Source organism: Chelmon rostratus, chromosome 14 (genome assembly GCF_017976325.1).
Source record: "Chelmon rostratus isolate fCheRos1 chromosome 14, fCheRos1.pri, whole genome shotgun sequence".
NCBI classification, from domain to species: Eukaryota; Metazoa; Chordata; class Actinopteri; order Chaetodontiformes; family Chaetodontidae; genus Chelmon; species Chelmon rostratus.
The window spans coordinates 26,455,146-26,479,172 of NC_055671.1; the positions used below are offsets into that span (position 1 = coordinate 26,455,146).

Consider the following 24,027-nt stretch of genomic DNA (forward strand, 5'->3'; position numbering starts at 1 on the left):
GGCACAGAGTCTCTCCTGCAGGCTGCATGCTGAAATTTCGCGATTACATTTTATTCAGTGGTCGTTAGAGATAAAGTACATTTACTCAGTTATGGTACTGAGGTACCTGTACTATTTTCTGTACTTTACATGCTTCGTTACTACGAATGAAAACAATTCAAACATGTCATCTTATGAAACATGATGAAGTGTTATGTATTAAAATCGCTGTTTGAATTCGTTGTAAATGACTCCATCTGCGACATTAAAATCCTACTAACCCGTTAATACATCAATAATAATACTATACACCTAATAAAACTCTAAATCTAATGTATCTGATGTATATACATCTAATATAAACCTGTGAAAGCAGCCACTCTGCATAATGAGTACTTTTACTTTTGATACTTTAAGTGCATTTTGTTGATGATTTTGCATTTTTACTGAAGTAAATTTTTGAATGAGTCGTTGTTGGTTTTGAACAAACCAAAAGGAAACATCTGAAGATGTCCCACTGGACACCGAGGAGCTGAGACGGACATTTTTCTATGTTTCATGACAGTTTAGAAATTAAATGAATTCCCTCATTAATCACAAGGAAAACACTTTCTTTCCAGCCCCAAAATATTTAGTATGCAATCATTGTGGAGGACAAAGAGGTTGAATTGATTGCTAATAAAGAATTGAAGTAGACAACTTTAAAAAATCTGGCCAATAAACCGTTTGAAAATAAATTTCTTTACACCAAAAGTTTAGACAAAATTAACAAGATTCAACTGACAAACTCAAAAAATACAATTAATGATAATCACCCATATGGTTTAGTTTTATTTTTCATTCATAATAAATAAATCAGAAAGCCATCAGGACTCTGATTATCAACAGTTGTTGCTTCTTACTTTCTCTTTTTATTTTGTTAATCCTTCATGGTTTTAAATGAAAAGATAAAGTTGGGAATGAATCAGGGGAATGTTTGTGCAGTCCAGAAGATTAAAGACAACATTTTACGTGATTTACAGAAAAACAAAAAGCTGCACTTGGACTCAACAGGCGAAAGCGTTTCTCTTGGTTTGAAGCTGCAAACTGATTTCAGGCTTCAAACAGACTTCTGTCATCTGGATGTGATGTAGGAATGAACACAAACAGCAGTTTCCACTGATCCAGGTCCAACTGCAGCCGCAGTGACTCATCTGATCTGAGCTCAGTTTGATGTTGAACAGACGAGCAGCTGCACTTCAAAATACCTGGAGAGAGAATTTAACAAAAACACAAGAAAAAACTGAAGAACAACAGAGATCAAACTGGTCCAGAATCAGCTTCGAGTATGAGACTGAAAACATCAACAGTCTTCATGACTAACACCAGAAAAATGTTAAAAACAGCTGTGACTGAGCAGAATAAAGGAAATGATGCGGTGCCTGTTTCTGAAGACCTGAGGGTTGAATGAAGAAGCTGTAGGTATGAAAACTCTACAATTCCCTGTTAAACGTCATATAACGTTTTCATCAGTGACCTACAGAGTCACAGTCAGGCTAGCTGCTTACAGTCTTTATGCTAAGCTAAGCTAACCAGCCTTAGCTTCATGTTTTACATACAGACATGAGAGTGAAGTCAATTTGAACACGTAACTCTCAGAAAGAGAAGAAAAGGAGTTCACTGAATGTCGAACTGTTCCTTTAAGAGGTGTTCATGACGCATGATGACATCACAGCCGAGTGAGACTTTGCTTTATTAAGAAACAGGAATATCTGATACAAACATCGTGAAAACACCAACAGCTGAGAACCAGACACAGTCCAGTGGAGGTGTTTCCACATTCTGGTCTCACACAGGCAACCTTTCAGGATCAAGTCTAGAGTTCAGGACGCTTCAAACTAAATTCAGCAGCAGCTAACGTCCCAACGACCAAAGTCATCATCAGTGGTTGTTTCGCTGGTCGGCTCTGCGGGCTGCTTCAGAATTTGGTAGTGTTAGCAGAAAGTGAGCAAGCTGCACATGCACGTCACGAGTGAACAATAAAACTAAAACCACTTTAGAAATCGTTTCATAATCCGCCGTGTTTCCTGTCAGTCCTGCCCTCTCTGCTCCGGTTGAACCTCCTCAGAAGATCCTCGAGCCTTTTCTCATTCAGAAGCTGCTGGATGCGTTTGTTTTGCGTTCGCTCACGAAATGGCGGCATCCGCTGCACAAAGTAGTTCTGCTGTCCCCTGGCGGCGTCGCCGTCCAATCCCACGATCCGGTACGGCACCTCGTCCACCGAGTTGTTCTCCTTCTTAGGAAGTGGGAAGAAGGAGGACGGCGGCGGCGATGTCGGTGCCGGTTCAGTTTCTGTCACGTTGATTTTAGTTTGAAGGCTCCTCCCGCCAGATGTTCTGTTTGGTGATGACGTGGCAGTGATGATGTCATCAGCATCAGCTGACAGTGTGGTGGGGAACTCTGGGACGGCAGACGTCCTAAAGGGCGCCAGTGTCGCTCTTTGATCCTCAGCAGTTAATATGGGAAGCGTAACAGGGGGCGTTGTGGTAGCGGGAGTTTTCCTCTTCAGCAAATGTGGTGGAGCAATTTTTCTTGGACGTCTGGTTGTAGTAGTAGTAGTAATAGTAGTAGTAATAGTAGGAGTAGTAGTAGTAACAGTAGTAGTTGTTGGAATGTTATCAGCAGTGTGGAGAGACGGATCCTCGTAGGACGAATACTCGTCGTAATCGTTGTACTCCACATACACAAAGTCGGTGGTGCTTCTGCTGGTGGGGGGCGGAGTTGCACTGACGCTCAAAGATGGCGTGCTGACGATGTCGCTGATGATGTCGGTAACGATGAAGCTGCTGTTGGACCAGGAGGAGGTGGATGCTGGAGTGGTTAAACTCCACACACTAAGAGACAAAACCAAGAGAGATCAGAGAAATGTGGTCAGAACAGTTTGAAGCCCCACAAATGTTTCAATGAAACATGAATATTTTCATTAATAAATGCTGACAGCGTGGTGGGGAAGTATCGTTTACTGTACGCTGAACACACAAAAACTCTGAAGCAGTTTCTGAAGCAGACTGTTAGAAGAGTGACCGGACCGAGAAGGCAGCGTGAATAATAAACACAAACAGGTCGATTCAGCTGTTCCACATCCAGTTAGAACCCAACACAAGCTCAGGGACACAACAATGCAGTCTGATAGCCAGACTCAGAGCACATTGACATATTTAAAACATATTTCAGCTGCTGTTGGTATATTTTATTGTTTTAGTATATTTTTATTTTTGGTATATTTTTATTGCATCTACACATATTTTTACTGCATGTGAGTTTATTTTATTCTATTATCTTTATTTTATTTTATTATCTTTCTTGTCTTTCTTATTATCTTGTTTCTAACACAGGGGTTGCAATGCAAATTTCGTTGACATGCTCAATGACAATAAAGAAATCTTGAATCTTGAAATATGCAACATCATGTTTTCCTCCTGAGTCTGGTCCATTTCAAACCAGTGAGACGAAATCAAAGAAAATCTGTTACTCACTGTATGAACAAGATTCACAAGATGTATCATAAACAATCATTAAGATTGAATATTAATGTCAGAGTGTAAGTGCCTCACAGTAACACAAACATTTCAGACAGTTCCTTGTTGTCAGGTGGATGTAGAGATGGGGGCCAGGACGAGGTTAGCCTAGCTTAACTTACAAAGACTGGAAACAGGTGGAAACTGACAGCATAGTTCCAGCAACAGTAAAAATCCACCTTAAAACAGCGGAAGACAGAATAAAAGGATTTCACCAAATGTTTGGCTGCAGTTCCACTAACATCCACTAGATGCTGCTGGAGTCACAGCTGAGCTTTTAGCTCGCAGCAGATTCACTGAGCTTCTGTTCAAAATAAAGATATATACAGTACATAGTTTCTGTTCTGCCCCCCAACTCCCCCCCCGCTCTGGCTGTCAGGTCAGCTCTTGCTCTTTGTTCTCACCTGCTGTTGGAGGTCGGTGGATTTGTGCTGCTAAAGTTGAAGTGGCTGAAGCTGCTGGAATTGTCAGAGTTGGTGAAGTTTCTCTCGCTGCAGGACTTGCAGCACATCTGCCGGTACCCAGCGATGGAGCAGTACCGACTCAACACCTCCATCCTGCAGAACACTGAGCGGTCACCACGGCAACGCTGCCCTGGAGACAGAGCAGGAGCAATGGTTCAGTTAATGAAGTCTGACCTCCAGAGCAGAACAGGTGATCAGTGGGTCCAATGCTTGTAGCTTTATTTATTGAGTTGTGTAAAGAGTTTACGGCAGTTTATCTGCATCATTTCTGCCTGGATACATGATCTGAAAATGATCTCAGAGCTCAGCCTTTACAATAAAAAGAGTCCATCAAAATCCAATAAACCTTGAAACCATCGGCCGTCATCTCACACTCCAAAAATCTCAGTGACATTTTTTAACAACTCTGAGAAGGTCGAGAGCGAGGAGGAGGAAGTGAAGAGGAGGAAGAGGAAGCCAATTAGGAGAATGAGAAGAAACATCAGAATAAGAAAGACAAGAAGCCTGTGGAGGAATCAGGAGGAAGAGTCTGTGTGTTTTACTTGAGGAGATCTTTGGAGCTGGGAAGGCGGTGTTGGACCTGGACAGCCACTGAATGATGGCATTCTTCTGGTCACCTGCAGGGGGGGACAAACACAGTCAGTTACACAAAGACTACAACTCCCAGCATCCCTCTTTCTCTTTCAGTGCACAGATGTAGAATACAGCATGTGACTGGTAAATATCTACCGCTACAGGGCGGGGCCTGGCAGGTGCGGGTTGTCATTGGTCGAGGCTCGCTGCAGTTCCGGGCTGAACCTTCGGTGCTCGAACATGCAACCTGACGCTCCTGAGTCCCGTTTCCACACGATACTGAACACTACAAACATAAACACACTGATCAAACACTGATGTGCAGATTGTAAATTGATCAGTTATTGATCTGGAGTCCCCTGCCAATCATGTAACATAAGCAGGTGCCCATGACGGATAGTCCCCAAAAAAGAAGCTAGAGACAATGAATGACGTCGTCCAGAAAGAAGGGAGTTAGAGCTAGTCCAACCCTCTTTGAGGGCTGCTAGACGTAGACTCGAGAGAAACTTTGTGACTTTGTGAGTCCTCTGGTTTCACCGTTCGTACCGGGGTCCAGGGCCCAGCTCGCCAGGAAGCAGGACAGGGGAAGCGGTTGCAGGTTTGCTTCCCATCTGGGCGGTCCTCGCCACAGAGTTTGCTGTGCACCGAGCGCTGCTGCTGCTGCTGCCCTGTGCTGGACGTCTGCTGGCAGCTCACCCAGCGGCGCTGCCACCCGGTCTGACCACAGGAGGCGCTGCAGTCCTCCCACTCTCCAGTCACCCAGCTGAGTTGGCAGAACAGTAGGATTTCATACAGTAAACCATGAGAGATACCCCGACATTGTTCTTCCCCTTCACTATTAAATTCTAATCAGTCCATGTATCAGCATGGTGACCTGTAACGTGTTACCGTGGTGCGCTGCAGGCATCGGGGTTGCAGTTACGACTGATGGCTCTTGGTTTGTTGATGTTGGAGCAGAACATCCTGTGTATCATTTTCCCATCAGCCTTCCTCCTGCAGCCAAACCTTGTGTACTGTTTCCCTGGCAACCAGACAACACTATTAACTACCATGCAGCTGTTACTCATGTAACCACAAAACCCAGCTAGCTACCAAGGTGATAACCAGCAACAGAGTTGTGTACCTCCTCCGCAGGGTTTGGAGCAGTGTGACCACTTCTTCAGCGCCCACTCATAGAAGATGGCATCCTCCTGCACCAGGTTGGACTCCAGTGAGGACCGGAGACGATCCTGGATGATGTACTTGTATGAAACCGTCACCTTTGAGTCTCCATGGGAACGGACCTGACACACAGACATATAGGCAGGAGGTTTCTCTGTTGGAGTCTCTAAACAGTCACAGTGTGAGATTTGGGACGTGGATTGGTTCCCCGTGTTGATAGACTGACCATAAGCAGAACTCCATATTTCAGTGGCCCGGTGGTCTGGATGGACTCCTGCTCCTCAGTGTTTCTGTACTCCCATGCCACACCCTTCTCGATCACCACACGGGATTCTGGTAGCTCGTCTTCATCGTTAAGGAAGAGGTGACCTGTCTCCTGGTTGTTCACAGCTGAAGCAGAAAACAATGAAAAAGCCACAGAAGTTCTTCATGTCAGACAAACAAAGCTTGTCCTCCCTGCTCTTACCCAAGGAGACGGTAAAAGAAGGAAGGATCATTACGTTACAATGTTTGGCTTGGTGGCAGACTTTGGTGCCAGCTCTATTGGAGATGCATGGAGAAACACACTAAAACCCAGCATATCGACGTCGTACGACCTTTAATGAAGACATACCTCTGCAAGTGAAAGAAGATGTTTCAGAGAACAGCTACTGACTGACACATGACACCATCATCCATAATGATAACCTATGAAGCTTATATGGGGGACCTGAAGAAATGGTCTACCTGCCACACTACCTAAGCTGAGAACCAAGTGTGCCACCAATGTGTGTTCACAAAATGAGGCTTTGTTCTTTTGGAGTTTCCTTGCACTTACCCAGGATGTGAGGAGTCCCTTTGAACTCCTGGATTAGCAGGTGTCGGGCTCCTTTCGGGATCTCAAGGATCTTCAGGTAACCTAAGCCACGTGAACAGTAACAGAGACATGATCAAAGTCAACAACAGCTGCAATCATTAGAAACTACTGTCCCCATGGCAGGACTGGCTTTATACCGATGTAATAATGCGTTCTGGGAACGACTGTTTGCATTTACAGAACATATCTGCTTTCTGTTCAGTTCTATAATGAATGAGGGTCTGACTGGAACTGGTTTCAGCAGGACACAAAACTTCAGATGTTTATCAGAGACCTTGTTTCTTCGTGCTGCGTGTGAAGTTTCCTTTGATGATCTTACAGCTGGAGTTATCTCCTCCACAGACACCACATCGATCCTCCTGCTGGTCTGAGGCAATCTGTCCATCACAACCTACATGCTGCATAGGGAGAGAGGAAACAAGGAGAGAGGAGAGGAAACAAGGACAAAGGAGAGGAGCAGATTACATCAACCAGGGAAAGGATGCGAGGATGCGTTTGACTTTAACTTGAACAAACACCCATCACATGTTAAAACATGCATTCAAAGCCTTTCAGATGTTTTCGTGGCTACACATGACAGAATTCATCGAACCAAAGCTACATGTGCAGACGTATTCCATCTTTTTTACTGGCCTAAACTGAAAGCAGTGGCAGTGACGCAGCCTCACGGTTTTGCGTAACACATTTTTCTGAGATTTGTGGAGGAAAAAAGTGGAATACCTGCTCTGTGATGAGCACGACAGATTGACACAAGGATCAACAGAGTGTAATAACGTGACAGTACCTGAAATTTACTGACTTCAGTGACAATCAGTCATATGATGCAGGCCTAATAGAAGCTGTTCATGTTGAGCTGTGTGTCTGTGTCAGTACACTGAACTACTGAGAACTGACATCTAGTTCCTGTTTCTGTCACCATACCCAGACAATAAGTTTGGATTCTGAACTGAGAATCAGATCTGGATCACAGTTCTGTTTTTCACCAAGAACACTGGGAGATAGCATTGTATATACTGTGCTATATCATACCACACCACGCTATAGGTGCTATACTACATAACATAATGCTATGCTATATTCAGTGTATTAAGTTATTCTTTGTTATGTTATGGATACATAAAACATGACAATATAAAATCAACAGAATAGAATAAAATTAATGAAAATATATAGAAATAAAGATAAACTCACAGTCTCTTCAAACAGACAAAGATGTTTCAGGAGCAACAAATAATGAAAAACATATTTTAACACGTTAGTCTCATATTTTATTTCACGTTAATTAAACTTTTAGTTCAGCACCAATGATTGACATGAAAATAAAAACTTCGACTAAAGAAGATGAGAAAGTAAATAAAGACCTCACACTCTCCTCGAACGCAGACACTGTGGGTGTCGCTGTAGGAACACGGTGTCCCATCATGCACCATTCTGTTCATGGAAACAACCGCGGCCGTTTCCTTCGACTGACAGTACAGCCGACAGCGCTCGTCAGCTGCAGCACACACACAGAAACATAAGGATGCGTGACAGCATTACACAGAAAGAAACACTATTATACTGCATATCACACCATGACAGTCAAAGCTACTTAAGGTGGAACATTTAAGGTGGAACATGAAGAGATTAAATACAAAATTCAAATTATTTTTAGACCTTAAAGAGTTAAAGGGAGGAAAGGCCACAACTTTCCTTCCAAAAACAGATTCCTGAGTGATGAGTTTAACATGAGAACACACACACGCACGCACGCACGCACGCACACACAAACACACACACACACACTAAAACAAGCAAAGAGAAACTTTCTGATCTCTAAAGTTGGACATGTGTGTGCGGGTATGTGTGTGTCTGTGTCTGTGTGTGTGTAAATGGTTTGACTGTCCTCTTGTGTCTCCTGTTCCACCCTGTTTCCCTCGGTTATATCTCTATAACATGTGTGTATTTACAGTCAGGGTGTATAACATGTGTGTATTTACGGTCAGGGTGTATAACGTGTGTGTATTTACGGTCAGGGTGTATAACGTGTGTGTATTTACGGTCAGGGTGTATAACGTGTGTGTATTTACGGTCAGGGTGTATTGTGTGTATAACGTGTGTATTTACGGTCAGGGTGTATTGTGTGTATAACGTGTGTATTTACGGTCAGGGTGTATTGTGTGTAAAACATGTGTGTATTTACGGTCAGGGCGTATTGTGTGTAAAACATGTGTGTATTTACGGTCAGGGTGTATAACGTGTGTATTTACGGTCAGGGTGTATCGTGTGTATAACATGTGTGTATTTACGGTCAGGGTGTATAACATGTGTATTTACGGTCAGGGTGTATAACGTGTGTATTTACGGTCAGGGTGTATCGTGTGTATAACATGTGTGTATTTACGGTCAGGGTGTATCGTGTGTATAACGTGTGTATTTACGATCAGGGTGTATAACGTGTGTATTTACGATCAGGGTGTATAACGTGTGTATTTACGATAAGGGTGTATAACGTGTGTATTTACGATTAGGGTGTATAACGTGTGTATTTACACATGTGTGTATTTACAGTCAGGGTGTATCGTGTGTATAACGTGTGTATTTACGGTCAGGGTGTATCGTGTGTATAACGTGTGTATTTACGATCAGGGTGTATAACGTGTGTATTTACGATCAGGGTGTATAACGTGTGTATTTACGATTAGGGTGTATAACGTGTGTATTTACGGTCAGGGTGTATAACGTGTGTATTTACGATCAGGGTGTATAACGTGTGTATTTACGATAAGGGTGTATAACGTGTGTATTTACGATTAGGGTGTATAACGTGTGTATTTACGGTCAGGGTGTATCGTGTGTATAACATGTGTGTATTTACGGTCAGGGTGTATAACGTGTGTATTTACGGTCAGGGTGTATAACGTGTGTATTTACGGTCAGGGTGTATTGTGTGTATAACATGTGTGTATTTACGGTCAGGGTGTATAACGTGTGTATTTACGGTCAGGGTGTATTGTGTGTATAACATGTGTGTATTTACGGTCAGGGTGTATAACGTGTGTATTTATGGTCAGGGTGTATTGTGTGTATAACGTGTGTATTTACGGTCAGGGTGTATAACGTGTGTATTTATGGTCAGGGTGTATTGTGTGTATAACGTGTGTATTTACGATCAGGGTGTATAACGTGTGTATTTACAATAAGGGTGTATAACGTATGTATTTACGGTCAGGGTGTATCGTGTGTATAACATGTGTGTATTTACGGTCAGGGTGTATAACATGTGTGTATTTACGGTCAGGGTGTATAACATATGTGTATTAACGGTCAGGGTGTATCGTGTGTATAACATGTGTATATTTACGGTCAGGGTGTATAACATGTGTGTATTTACGGTCAGGGTGTATTGTGTGTATAACATGTGTGTATTTACGGTCAGGGTGTATCGTGTGTATAACATGTGTGTATTTACGGTCAGGGTGTATAACATGTGTGTATTTACGGTCAGGGTGTATTGTGTGTATAACATGTGTGTATTTACGGTCAGTGTGTATCGTGTGTATAACATGTGTGTATTTACGGTCAGGGTGTATAACATGTGTGTATTTATGGTCAGGGTGTATTGTGTGTATAACATGTGTGTATTTACGGTCAGGGTGTATCGTGTGTATAACATGTGTGTATTTATGGTCAGGGTGTATTGTGTGTATAACATGTGTGTATTTACGGTCAGGGTGTATAACGTGTGTATTTACGGTCAGGGTGTATTGTGTGTATAACATGTGTGTATTTACGGTCAGGGTCTATTGTGTGTATAACATGTGTGTATTTACGGTCAGGGTGTATAACGTGTGTATTTACGGTCAGGGTCTATTGTGTGTATAACATGTGTGTATTTACGGTCAGGGTCTATTGTGTGTATAACATGTGTGTATTTACGGTCAGGGTGTATAACGTGTGTATTTACGGTCAGGGTGTATCGTGTGTATAACATGTGTGTATTTACGGTCAGGGTGTATAACGTGTGTATTTACGGTCAGGGTGTATCGTGTGTATAACATGTGTGTATTTACGGTCAGGGTGTATCGTGTGTATTTACGGTCAGGGTGTATCGTGTGTATAACATGTGTGTATTTACGGTCAGGGTGTATAACGTGTGTATTTACGGTCAGGGTGTTGGTACGGCAGCCAGTGATGTTTCTTTCCTTCATGTTCATAGAATGGATTCCAGACTTTACACTGGTCCTCCCTGGAAGAGAAAAACAGCAATAAGCTGCCTGCAGAGACACACAAATAAATGCACAGAGGGACTGCTGAGATACAACACAACACAACAACACAGCACAACAATACAACACAGCACAACAATACAACACAACACAACACAACACAACAACACAACAATACAACACAACACAACACAACAATACAACACAATACAACACAACACAACAACACAGCACAACAATACAACACAACAACACAATACAACACAACAATACAACACAACACAACAATACAACACAACAATACAACAACACAACACAACACAACAATACAACACAACACAACAATACAACACAACACAGCACAACACAACAATACAACACAACAACACAACACAACACAACAATACAACACAACACAACACAACAATACAACACAACACAACAACACAGCACAACAATATAACACAACACAACAATACAACACAACACAACACAACAATACAACACAACAACACAACACAACACAACAATACAACACAACAATACAACACAACAATACAACACAACAATACAACACAACACAACACAACAACACAATACAACACAACACAACAATACAACACAACAATACAACACAACAACACAGCACAACAATACAACACAACACAACACAACACAACAATACAACACAACACAACAATACAACACAACAATACAACACAACAATACAACACAACACAACAATACAACACAACAATACAACAACACAACACAACAATACAACACAACACAACAATACAACACAACACAGCACAACACAACAATACAACACAACAACACAACACAACAATACAACACAACACAACACAACAATACAACACAACAACACAACACAACACAACAATACAACACAACAATACAACACAACAATACAACACAACACAACACAACAACACAACACAACAATACAACACAACACAACAATACAACACAACAATACAACACAACAACACAGCACAACAATACAACACAACACAACACAACAACACAACACAACACAACAATACAACACAACAATACAACACAACACAACACAACACAACAATACAACACAACAATACAACACAACACAACACAACAACACAACACAACACAACAATACAACACAACACAACAATACAACACAACAATACAACACAACAACACAGCACAACAATACAACACAACACAACACAACAATACAACACAACAATACAACACAACACAACAACACAACAATACAACACAACAATACAACACAACAATACAACACAACACAACACAACACAACAATACAACACAACACAACAATACAACACAACACAACACAACACAACAATACAACACAATAATACAACACAACACAACAATACAACACAACACAACAACACAACAACACAACAATACAACACAACACAACAATACAACACAACAATACAACACAACACAATAACACAGCACAACAATACAACACAATACAACAATACAACACAACACAACAATACAACACAACACAACAATACAACAATACAACACAACAATACAACACAACACAACACAATACAACAATACAACACAACACAACAATACAACACAACACAACACAACACAATACAACAATACAACACAACACAACAATACAACACAACACAACACAACACAACAATACAACACAACACAACACAATACAACAATACAACACAACACAACAATACAACACAACACAACACAATACAACAATACAACACAACACAACAATACAACACAACACAATACAACAATACAACACAACACAACAATACAACACAACACAACACAATACAACACAACACAACAATACAACACAACACAACACAACAATACAACACAACACAACAATACAACACAACACAACAACACAACACAACTCAACACAGCAACACAACACAACACAACACAACAATACAACACAACACAACTCAACACAACTCAACACAAGAAAAGTATGAGAAGACTAAAGTCGACCCGAGTCAAGAGAGTCAGTAGAGTCTCGTCAAGTCCAGTCAAGTCCAGCTGAGCTGAATAAGTTTGTTTAAATGGAGTTGATGCAGATTGGAGTTGAGTAGAACACAGTCATGTGGAGTGGAAGTCAAGTCCAGTCCAACAGAGTGTTGTGATGTCAAGTCAGGTCAAGACCAGTAAAGTCCAGTTGAGTCCAGTTGAAGGACTTGCATCGAGGCAAGTGGAATAAAATAAAACAAAACTAATTAGAACAGAATACAATAGACAAATGGTACCTGAAGTCAGTCAGCGGTGGACACTCTTCTTGGCTGCACAGCTGGAACTCATAACTGTTTCCGAAGCAGGTGCGCCCCCCATTGGCTGGACTGAGAACAACAACTGGTTAGTCTCTCTGATTGGTGTCTCAGGTGTGACTGCACAGATGACTGATGCTCACTCACGCTGGGTTGTCGCAGCGCCGGGCTCGAAACCTGACCCCGCCCCCGCAGGTCCTGGAGCAGCTGCCATATGGACTCCATGTTCCCCACCCACCATCTTGTCTCAGCAGGTCAGGGGTCAACTTCATACAGAATCCCTTAAAACAGTGCTGCAACGAGACAGTTACCATGAAGATGCAAGGAGTTTCAGGATGGAGTTGGATTCAGGTTGTGGTGAACCTAGCTTAGCATAAAGACTGAAGAAACAACTAGCCTGTTGCTGCAAACCATAGTTACAGTATAGAGCCACGATTAATTATCTTCATCATTTTAGTTTTAGCTTGTTAGCATGCTAAAGTTAACCATTTAGCAGTAAAAGTCCAGCTGAGGCTGATGGGAATGTCATTAATACCATAGTATTGGACAGATTAACATGTTGACCTGATGATGGCGCTGCAGGAAAAGTCAGAGGATCATCAAAGTTATTGCAGGTCATCCTGAGGGGAAGAGGAACGTCTGAACCACATTTCACTACAATCGTTGCAAGTTGCTTACATGACCCCAAATTCATTTGATGACCAACATCTCTGACGCTCACTGATTAACATGATGATTTCACTGCTCATGTCAGAATAAAATATCTGCTAACGTTTGTTCCCAAAACCTTTGCTGTGAGAAATCAAACCAGCAGGCGTCTGACCTTTAACCCACAATGACCTGAAGGGGTCCTCACCTTCCCTGGTCCACACTTTGTCCCATCGAGCGGTGGACCTTTCTTGGTCTTACAGTAAAAGGGGTTGTTGTAGTCGCTGCACCACAGCTGTTTACAGGGCTCATGGGTGGTGTACTTGAGTCAAACACACATACAAAGATATTCAGAATTAAAATACAACACCGGATATTGTCAGACAGCCAGAAAAAGTAATCTTTAGTAATCTAAATGAAAATGTTCTAAACCCTCATATAACATCAGATACTGTCCTCTTAAAGCCAAAATGAAAACAGTCAGGACCAAACTGAAAGAAACCAAGAACTAAATCAGTTCAACATAAACGTTCTAATCACAGACCTGTGAGAGAAAACTCAAACAACGTAGTTACATCATCGTGGTGAAATGTTGGAAACTCCCAGAACAAAGACATCATCAGATTAAAGACTGCTGATACATTTGATCTAACGTGTTAGTCATCCTCCCAGGGAAGGTTTCTCTGTGACCTCATCATCGGTTCATAGTTAACATCCTGAACAGATGTGCTGTTGGCATCCTACCGAAAAACATCAGCAGGCATATCTGCTCACATCAGTCTTAGCAAAAAACTTTTAACTCCTGCTTCAATTCCAAGTGTTTGAACATGATATAATTGTTTCTTAAATTAGATTTCTGAGAAACCGTCTATATGAGCAGAAATCTTCAAAAACAGGAGGGAATGTAGACAGGACTGTTCATTGTTTAATACTGAAGACTGTGAAGGCTTGAAAGTGCAAGAGGCAGACAGACAGGTCAGCTGACAGACAGGTCAGCTGACTGACAGGTCAGCTGGCAGACAGACAGACGCAGAGACAGAAGGACATACGGCAGTACAGAGACTGTATCCTGGTCCGAAGTCGAAGCGACACTGTTGGTCCATTGAGTACTGAAACCCCGGCAACTGAGGCAGAGCTGGCCAATCATGGTTGAACGGGTCATCACGGAGACAGTCGTAGGTACTGGAGAGACAGACAGACAGATAGACAGACAGAACAGAGGGTTTTTGTTGTGTTCAGGTGATGCCTGATGTGGAATTGGGGGGAAAAATATTCCCTCTACAGCCAGTCAGTAGAGATGGGATTTATGGCTCTTTGAGGGGAGCCGGATCTTGGTGAGCCGTTCCTTTCAAAGAGCCGTTCAAAAAACTGGCTCATTTGGCTCATTTTTATATTTATTAAGTTTTAAGAAGGCAGTCTGGCCTCAACTCGTTTTATCTTGGAAATAACCACTGGGAGGAAAAAATTTAGATATCCCACCAATATGAGTTTAAATTATTCTGAAATATTGATTATAACCTTATTTGACATGTGTGGATTAGATTTCTGATCTGGATTCATTGTAAATATTCCACAGGGTGGCGCCACATTACTCTGCTTTGACGGCGCTTTGCTTTTTTTTTTTGTTACTGGCGCACTCACGTGAAGGCAGCGTGCACAAGGTGGCGTGATGCTATTTGCATATCTAATAAGCAGCGCGCAGCTGGGCAGCGCTCCTCCACATGTAACTCGGAAAAAAAAAAGAACGGCTCCCAGCTGCGACTCGGTTCCCATCGTTCATGTTAACGAGCCGTTCAAAAGAACCAGTTCGTTCGTGAACAACACAACACTACCAGTCAGAGTTCAGTGTTTCGGTTGTTTACAGTCAGTGTACGAGTAGCAGCAGATACTCATTGTACTCACTGCAGGTACTTGTGCAGCTCCCTCCAGCTGCACCGAGACCAGTGGTATCGGTGGAAGGTGGCTTGAACCCGTGGAGACATGATGCTTCCCAACGGCACGTCGTCAGCACAGTCATTCGCCTCACCGTCATGCTCCATCCCTAAACTGAGACAGACAGTCAGTCAGTCAGGCAGGCAGACAGTCAGTCAGACAGTCAGTCAGACAGACAGACAGTCAGTCAGACAGGCAGGCAGACAGTCAGTCAGACAGTCAGTCAGACAGACAGACAGTCAGTCAGACAGTTGATCAGGCAGACAGGCAATGAAGAAGAACAAATTGGTATTAACTACAGGACATTAAGTACTGAATCTGGTCTATAGACTGTGGTAATTATAAAGGTGAGTCTTATCATCTCTACATGGACACCTGAGAGTTGTTGTGTCTGTATGTGGACACCTGGAAGTCCATTACTGTGTCTGTGTGAACACTTGGGAGTCATTATCATCTCCATGTGGAAACCCGGGGGTCTGTTCTTAGGACAACAATCTGTTCTGGGACTAATTTTGATGCTGTTCTTGTTTTTAAAGACACATTCTGCTTAATTTTACTGCCAACAGATTTACATTTATTTATTTAAGTGTGTGTGTTTGTGTGTCTCACACATGTCCTGTTTCATGGGCAGCTACAAAGGCAGAGGAAAAGCCGTCCTCAAAGACGAGAACACAACTCCGATGCAGGTGACACATTCCTGTGACCGGAGCATAACCTGCAGAGAAATATCAAAAGGTCTGACGTCAGCTTCGAGAAGACAGGTCCCGGTCAGGCAGGTGGTGTGAGCAGTAGTACTTGTTGGTTTTACTGGTAGGATTGGCAGTAGTACCCTGCATGCAAGAGGGGCCGAACTCCCGCCTGGTCAGGTCAATGGTGTTAGTAGTGGTACTTGTAGTACATATTAGTGGAGGTATGAGGAGTAGTACCCTGCATGCCCGAGGGGCCGAACTCCTGCCTGGTCAGGTAGATGGTGTGGTCGTGCTGCTCGGCGTGACTCTGCTCCCTCTGTTGGAGATATGACCATCCACAAACGTTCTCCAAACTCTTCTGGGGATTCCCCACAGAGATCATCTCCAGGGACTGATGGAGGGAAACCTTTTGTTTTAATGTTGTTGGTTTTTTTTATCTTGCATGCAGATATGTAAAGGAGAGTAAACCCTTCAGAATCTGAATTTGTACAGATCCATTGAAGTAAATACAGAGTTTATGAGCGAGTACACTTTTCATCTTGAATCTATTTGGTAAAATAAAATATAGAATGGATCCAACAGTCCTTCAAACTACCACAAAAATACTCGTTTTAATTAAACACAGAAAAGTAAGTAGCTGACGGCGCGGGGTGATTGGACAACAGCAGTGACGAAAGAACCAGATCGTTTGAAAGGTTGAACACAGAAATGATTTAAATGTCTCAAAGTGCAACAACACCACCTCCTTCCCTCTTTATCGAAACTTTAAGTGAAGCTTTCGCAAAGCTACTAAAACAGGATTAAAAACATGAGTAGAGGAGTTTACACGCCATAGATGGACGACGTCGGCAGTGATGACATGTAAAACTGACACAGACAGCTTGTCCTTCCTGAACAAGGAACAACTGAAGCAGAGTCAGAGTGTAGTACCTGTGATGGAGACAGGATGATGATTTTGACGAGGACAACATTGATGTTGGCACCCAGAGAGTGATCCTGATAGATCTCGTTAACCTGGAACAGACACAGAGAGAAGTGCTGTAATATTTGAAGAAAACAACGTGTCTACCTGCTGTTTCAGAAATCTGGATAAAACTTCCAGCTCTTTCTAAAGTCACCACCTGATTGTAATGGAGGGGTTTCTGGTTGTGCCCCCACCCCCACCCCCTGTGATTCCCGCTGAGCCCACTGAGAATTCAAGGTGGAAGACCAGGTGGACTGGACCTTGTACCCACCCCAAGAGTCTGACTCTCTTTTTTAACCTGTCTTAAAAAGTGGCAGTAACCTTGACAGGAGACATAACTTCCCATTTGATGGGCTTGCTATATTCCCCTCTGGTACAGCAGGTGGCAGTATGCAGAACATTAGCTGCAATAGCTAGTGACATGAAGTCATTCAATCAAACTGTACCCGCAAATAAAACAAGACCTAGAAGAAGAAGAAGAGGAAGAAGGATGAGCCTGAGAAGGTGGAGTACCTGCCAAAAGGCTAAAACTTTGTACAAGTATCTCAGCAGATGAGAGCAGGCCTAACGAAGAGGCCAAAGTCCTGCGATTTGTAAAATGTGTCAACCAGATTTTAGTGGATCAAACAGAGAAAAGAGAAACAAGCTCCACCAATGAATGAATCTCTGCCATCGCTTTCATAATCAGCCTCAGCTGCCAACTGTCTCACAGCCAGCAGCCGCTCTCAGCATCACAACTGAAGTGTAGCGTGTTCGTAGCCGTCAGGTCATACAGGAATAAACTCAGTGCTGAAGTCATGTGACCTTTTGTGTTTTCATTGGTGTGATGAATCAACCAGGTATCTGATTCCGACACCTGAATGGACTCACTTCGTGTTGGAACTAGTTAACTCGTTCCTTGTTGCTTTGATAGTTTAAAGTGGTGATTTTAGGATCCGCCGTGTGCCCCCCGGGTCTGAATGTAAGGAGGACGTGGACACTGACTGGATACTTCATGCCGTACTGTGTCTGACTTCCTGCCTGGCTCGACCTGCTCTGTGCAGCTTGATGTGGTATTTGTCAGTAATAGCCTTCTCTGTGGATCTCACCGCCTCTGGGAAGCTTCTAAAACGCACCACGCCGCTCCTGGTGGAATCACAAGCATTGTTTGGTTCGGCTTTGGTGGCTGCCTCACAGCTGGAACTCGATGCAGCTGTGTCCGGTGAATTAAGGGGTAGCGTGGATAACAGGGGATCATGAAATTTGACCAGCTGGTCTTATTAAAGTTGCAGACTTGGAGATGATCAGCTCATCTTTGGGTTTACTTCTCAGCAGCAGTCCACCAACACAAGAAACCAGACTCAGCACTTAGTCAACAACATCACCTGCATTCACTACTGAATAAAAATCTGCGTTCATGTTTCCACTTACTATGTTCATGAGTGTCAGGAGATATTTCTGAATGTGGTCTCGGCCATGGAAAAGAAGAACAGAGTAATCCACAGCTAACAAAACCTGGAGAAGGAACAGAGAGCTTAAAGGGACGTTAAAAAGTTTAGTACACCAACAACAGTTTATCAGCCTCTAAAACAGTTCAGTAACCTCGATGTTAAATAGTTCAGCCTCTTCAATGTAGCGCCGTCGTCGAGCTGAACCAGATCTTGACCACAATACGTTCTGGTTCAAGTTCAGAGAACCTAACAGAGGACCTGGAGACAAACAGAAGAAACATCTCAGTAATAATGTTCCATAGTGAAGTTAATAGTTTTGGCTTACGTTGATTCAGAGGAGGGTCTGCACGACTTTCAGGTGACTCTAACGACTCTCAGGTGACTCCAACGACTCTCAGGTGAGTCTAACGACTCTCAGGTGACTCCAACGACTCTCAGGTGAGTCTAACGACTCTCAGGTGACTCTAACGACTCTCAGGTAACTCTGACAAGTCTCAGGTGACTCTAACGACTCTCAGGTGACTCCAACAACTCTCAGGTGTGTCTAGCGAGTCTCAGGTGACTCCAATGACCCTCAGGTGACTCTAACGTCTCTCAGGTGACTCTAACGACTCTCAGGTGAGTCCAATGACTCTCAGGTGAGTCTAACGACTCTCAGGTGACTCTAACGACTCTCAGGTGACTCCAACGACTCTCAGGTGACTCCAACGACTCTCAGGTGAGTCTAACGACTCTCGGGTGACTCTAACAACTCTCGGGTGAGTCTAACGACTCTCGGGTGACTCCAACGACTCTCGGGTGACTCCAATGACTCTCAGGTGACTCTAACGACTCTCAGGTGACTCCAACGACTCTCAGGTGAGACTAACGACTCTCAGGTGAGACTAACGACTCTCAGGTGACTCTAACGACTCTCAGGTGAGTGTAACGACTCTCAGGCGACTCTAACGAATCTCAGGCGACTCTAACAACTCTCAGGTGACTCTAACGTCTCTCAGGTGAGTGTAACGACTCTCAGGTGACTCCAACGACTCTCAGGTAACTCTGACAAGTCTCAGGTGACTCAAATGACTCTAAATTTTAATAAAAAGTGTTGAAAGGAAACACACGACCCACTCAAACAATGGGCAGACATGTATTTTGGTATAATCTAGCCTCCTTTGTGTTGGAAACATAAATCCTGGTTATTTTGAATGTTTATGAGAACATCTGTTGAATCTGTTGTGAAGGAAATGACATCAGCGATCAGAAACACACACTCTGAGGTCACACTGTGCTGCTGGAGGCTCAGGGCGAGTTGAACTGAGGTGAAAGAAAACTCGCTCCTCATTGGCCGGTTCGAAGACAAACAGATTTTAAGAGTCAGTGACTGAAAGGATGAACGATTCAGGAGCTGAACTATCCGTCAACTCTGAGTCCAAAACCTCCAAAACCTCCAAAACCTCCAACACTCGGAACCTCGGAGTGCCACGTCGTAGCTCTGTGTGTGTGTGTGTGTGTGTGTGTGTGTGTGTGTGTGTCTGTGTGTGTGTTGTGAACCTCCTGTCATCTCTGCCAAGTCTCCTGGAACAACTTCTCTGTTTTCAGTTTGATTCTTTCCTTCTGCAGAAACACCGCAGATATTTTGAAGGAGCTACACTGTAAAAAATCAGGTTCTCTGTTTGTTTATCACATGATCCCACCTCTTTGTCTTTTTATTCATGTAACCAAACATAAATTCATATTTCCTTAATCAACATACCTCGTAAGTCGAGAGTCCAATCAAAGAAATGCAAAGTTCAAAAAGAGAGTGAGATGTTGATGAAGACCTGATTCCACTGACAGTGACTAAACGACTGATGTTCATCAGTTTCCATTCAAACGTCAGTGTGAAAAACTGTGTTCAGCATGTAAATCTGACGTCTCTTCCTGCCTTTCTTACTGTACCGCTGTCACTGCGTACTCCACAGAACTGATGGACCACCTGTACAGGTTGTATTCTATGTGGGCAGAATTGAATTCTACCTTGAACCTTGACCTTTAACCTCGACTTTCTTTCCATCACCAGCTCAGATTTGAGCTTCCTCTTTCTGTTGCATTTTAACACATCACGGTGCGTTTAAGAACCCCGTCTGTGTTCTCTCACCTCGGAGAAAGTCGTCAGCCATTTGATTGACAGCTTCAGATTGATTGACAGCCAGCTGTTTCTTGATGATGGACGAGGAGCGATAAACAATGTGTTGTCTTCCTCCTTCTTCTTCCTCTTTTTCTTCATCTCCTCCTGTCCTCTGTCGATCAAAGGGCTCGATGAAAAACTCCTCCTGACCCATCCGGATCATACCGGCCTGGAGACACAGAAAGCTGTTATCTACAATCTACTGACCAGCCTACTGATTAATCTCCTGTCTAATCTACGGTTTAATCTACTTTTACTCTACTGTCTAATCTACTGTGTAATCTCCTGATTTACCTATTGATTAATCTATGGTTTAATCTACTTTTACTCTACTGTCTAATCTACCATTTAATCTACTTTTACTCATCAGTTAATGTACTATTTAATCTACTGTTTATTCCACTGTGTAAATGACAGTACACACTGTAAAGTGTTGTTTAATCTACTGTCTAATCTACAATTTAATCTCCTGTGTAATCTCCTGTGTAACCTCCTGTGTAACCTCCTGTGTAATCTCCTGTCTAATCTACTGTCTAATCTTCTGTGTAATCTCCTGTCTAATCTACTGTCTAACCTCCTCTGTAATCTCCTCTGTAATCTCCTGTGTAATCTCCTCTGTAATCTCCTGTGTAATCTCCTCTGTAATCTCCTGTCTAACCTCCTCTGTAATCTCCTGTGTAATCTCCTCTGTAATCTCCTCTGTAATCTCCTGTGTAATCTCCTGTGTAATCTCCTGTGTAATCTCCTGTCTAACCTCCTGTGTAATCTCCTGTGTAATCTCCTGTGTAACCTCCTGTGTAATCTCCTCTGTAATCTCCTCTGTAATCTCCTCTGTAACCTCCTGTGTAATCTCCTCTGTAATCTCCTGTGTAACCTCCTGTGTAACCTCCTGTGTCACTGTTTAATCGGTAATGATCGATAGCCTCTTCCTTCTGACATTTATTCATCCGTTCAGTTCTCTGGTTGTAGGTGTTCCTGTTATTGTGTCCACCCACAGATATGATCAGTCGTTGTTGCTTTAAGTTACATCAGCAGCTGCAGCAGGAAAATATTCCTCTTCTTTCCCTCTTTCCTTTTCTTTCCTTCTCATTTTTTCTTTCTCCTCGCCTCTTCCTTCCCTCTCGTCTCTTTTCTTTCCTTCTCGTCTTTCTGTCTTTAAACGCCTCTCATCTTTCCTTCACATCTGGCTTCAATCAGGCGGCTCAGCTCGCGCTGTAAGAAGTGAAGGTAAAGTGATCTGCAGACACGCAGAGTTCACTGAGTTAAAACGGGTTCAGGTCTGCATGTTTTACAGAGCTCGGTTTGTCTGCAGCCTGAAATCTTTTCTGTCTCACGTGAAGCGACTGCTTTCTCTTCACAGTTTCTCTTCACAGTTTCTCTTCAGCTTTCTTTAAATGAACCTTTCATTTCTAACCTTCTGAAAACAGATGTCATGGTGTTGTTATTACTGTTATTTGTGTGATTTGACATTTTTCTTCTGTTTTAATGACATTTGAAGATGTTTCCTGTGTGGCTTTGAGATCTGTGAAATATTCTCGTCATGCTGCCGTTTGTCTGGGACTTAAACTCTCTCTGTGGTTTCAGCTGCTCTGGGGTCAGTTTATACGGAAAAAAATCTGCCTCCATCAGCAGCTTCCTCACAGAGGACAATGATGATGAAGATGATGGTTGGGGGATCAGATGATGATGGTTTGCTGCTGGAACAGTCAGGGAATCTTCTTTTTAAAACAGAAGCAGGTGAACAAACACAAGAAACATCACAACACTTCCCTCAGAATCAGACCTGTTCTAAAGTATCAACAAGAATCCATCTGATTATTGATTGGTTGATTGGTTGATAGATTGATTGGTTGTCTGTATGAACAGGAAGCACTGACGCCTCATGATGAAGACTTGTCAAAGGTTTCTGAGATTCTCAGAAACTTTTCTCATCAGTTTTCAGCAGATTAGTGCAACAACGCTTCATTCAGTCTAATGAGTGATGAAGATGAGGAGGGACTGATGAAGAAGGAGTGTTGAGGAGGGACTGATGCAGATAGAGTGATGAGGAGGGACTGATGAAGAAGGACTGATGAGGAGGGACTGATGAAGAAGGACTGATGAGGAGGGACTGATGAAGAGGGACTGATGGAGATGGAGTGATGAGGAGGGACTGATGAAGAAGCAGGGATGAGGAGGGACTGATGGAGAAGGAGTGATGAGGAGGGACTGATGAAGATAGACTGATGAAGAAGGAGTGATGAGGTGGGACCGATGAGGAGGGACTGATGAAGAAGGAGTGATGAGGAGGGACTGATGAAGATGGACTGATGAGGAGGGACTGATGAAAAAGAAGTGATGAGGAGGGACTGATGAAGAAGGAGGGATGAGGAGGGACTGATGAAAAAGAAGTGATGAGGAGGGACTGATGAAGATGGACTGATGAGGAGGGACTGATGAAAAAGAAGTGATGAAGAAGGAGTGATGAGGTGGGACCGATGAGGAGGGACTGATGAAGATGGAGTGATGAGGAGGGACCGATGCAGATAGAGTGATGAGGAGGGACTGATGAAGAAGGACTGATGAGGAGGGACTGATGAAGAAGGACTGATGAGGAGAGACCGATGCAGATAGAGTGATGAGGAGGGACTGATGAAGATGGACTGATGAGAAGGGACTGATGAAGAAGGAGGGATGAGGAGGGACTGATGAAGAAGGAGGGATGAGGAGGGACTGATGAAGATGGACTGATGAGGAGGGACTGATGAAGAAGGAGGGATGAGGAGGGACTGATGAAGAAGGAGGGATGAGGAGGGACTGATGAAAAAGAAGTGATGAGGAGGGACTGATGAGGAGGGACTGATGAAGATAGAGTGATGAGGATGGACTGATGAAGAAGGACTGATGAAAAAGGAGTGATGAGGAGGGACTGGTGAGGAGGGACTGATGAAGATGAGTGATGAGGAGGGACTGATGAAGATGGAGTGATGAGGAGGGACTGGTGAGGAGGGACTGATGAAGATGAGTGATGAGGAGGGACTGATGAAGATGGAGTGATGAGGAGGGACTGATGAAAAAGGAGTGATGAGGAGGGACTGA

The 24,027-nt window shown here is 43.1% G+C and overlaps 1 protein-coding gene across 1 annotated transcript in view; it reads right to left on the bottom strand.

Moving 5' to 3' along the window:
• Positions 1-898: 898 nt before the first annotated feature.
• Positions 899-24,027, bottom strand: part of LOC121616976 (A disintegrin and metalloproteinase with thrombospondin motifs 2-like) — a 25,972-nt gene continuing 2,843 nt past the window's right edge. Inside the window, exons 3-25 of the mRNA XM_041951911.1 lie at positions 20,920-21,118; positions 18,946-19,052; positions 18,775-18,858; positions 17,331-17,414; positions 16,638-16,791; positions 16,321-16,426; positions 15,682-15,825; positions 14,829-14,961; positions 13,988-14,101; positions 13,279-13,424; positions 13,114-13,203; positions 10,736-10,818; positions 7,952-8,085; positions 6,865-6,988; positions 6,552-6,632; positions 5,961-6,124; positions 5,697-5,856; positions 5,462-5,594; positions 5,120-5,336; positions 4,730-4,859; positions 4,543-4,617; positions 3,941-4,130; positions 899-2,852 (exon numbers count right to left, since the gene is read on the bottom strand). Of these exons, the coding sequence (XP_041807845.1) occupies positions 2,027-2,852; positions 3,941-4,130; positions 4,543-4,617; positions 4,730-4,859; positions 5,120-5,336; positions 5,462-5,594; positions 5,697-5,856; positions 5,961-6,124; positions 6,552-6,632; positions 6,865-6,988; positions 7,952-8,085; positions 10,736-10,818; positions 13,114-13,203; positions 13,279-13,424; positions 13,988-14,101; positions 14,829-14,961; positions 15,682-15,825; positions 16,321-16,426; positions 16,638-16,791; positions 17,331-17,414; positions 18,775-18,858; positions 18,946-19,052; positions 20,920-21,118 (3,678 nt within the window). The 3' untranslated portion in view covers positions 899-2,026. The remainder of the gene's footprint in view (positions 2,853-3,940; positions 4,131-4,542; positions 4,618-4,729; positions 4,860-5,119; positions 5,337-5,461; positions 5,595-5,696; positions 5,857-5,960; positions 6,125-6,551; positions 6,633-6,864; positions 6,989-7,951; positions 8,086-10,735; positions 10,819-13,113; positions 13,204-13,278; positions 13,425-13,987; positions 14,102-14,828; positions 14,962-15,681; positions 15,826-16,320; positions 16,427-16,637; positions 16,792-17,330; positions 17,415-18,774; positions 18,859-18,945; positions 19,053-20,919; positions 21,119-24,027) is intronic.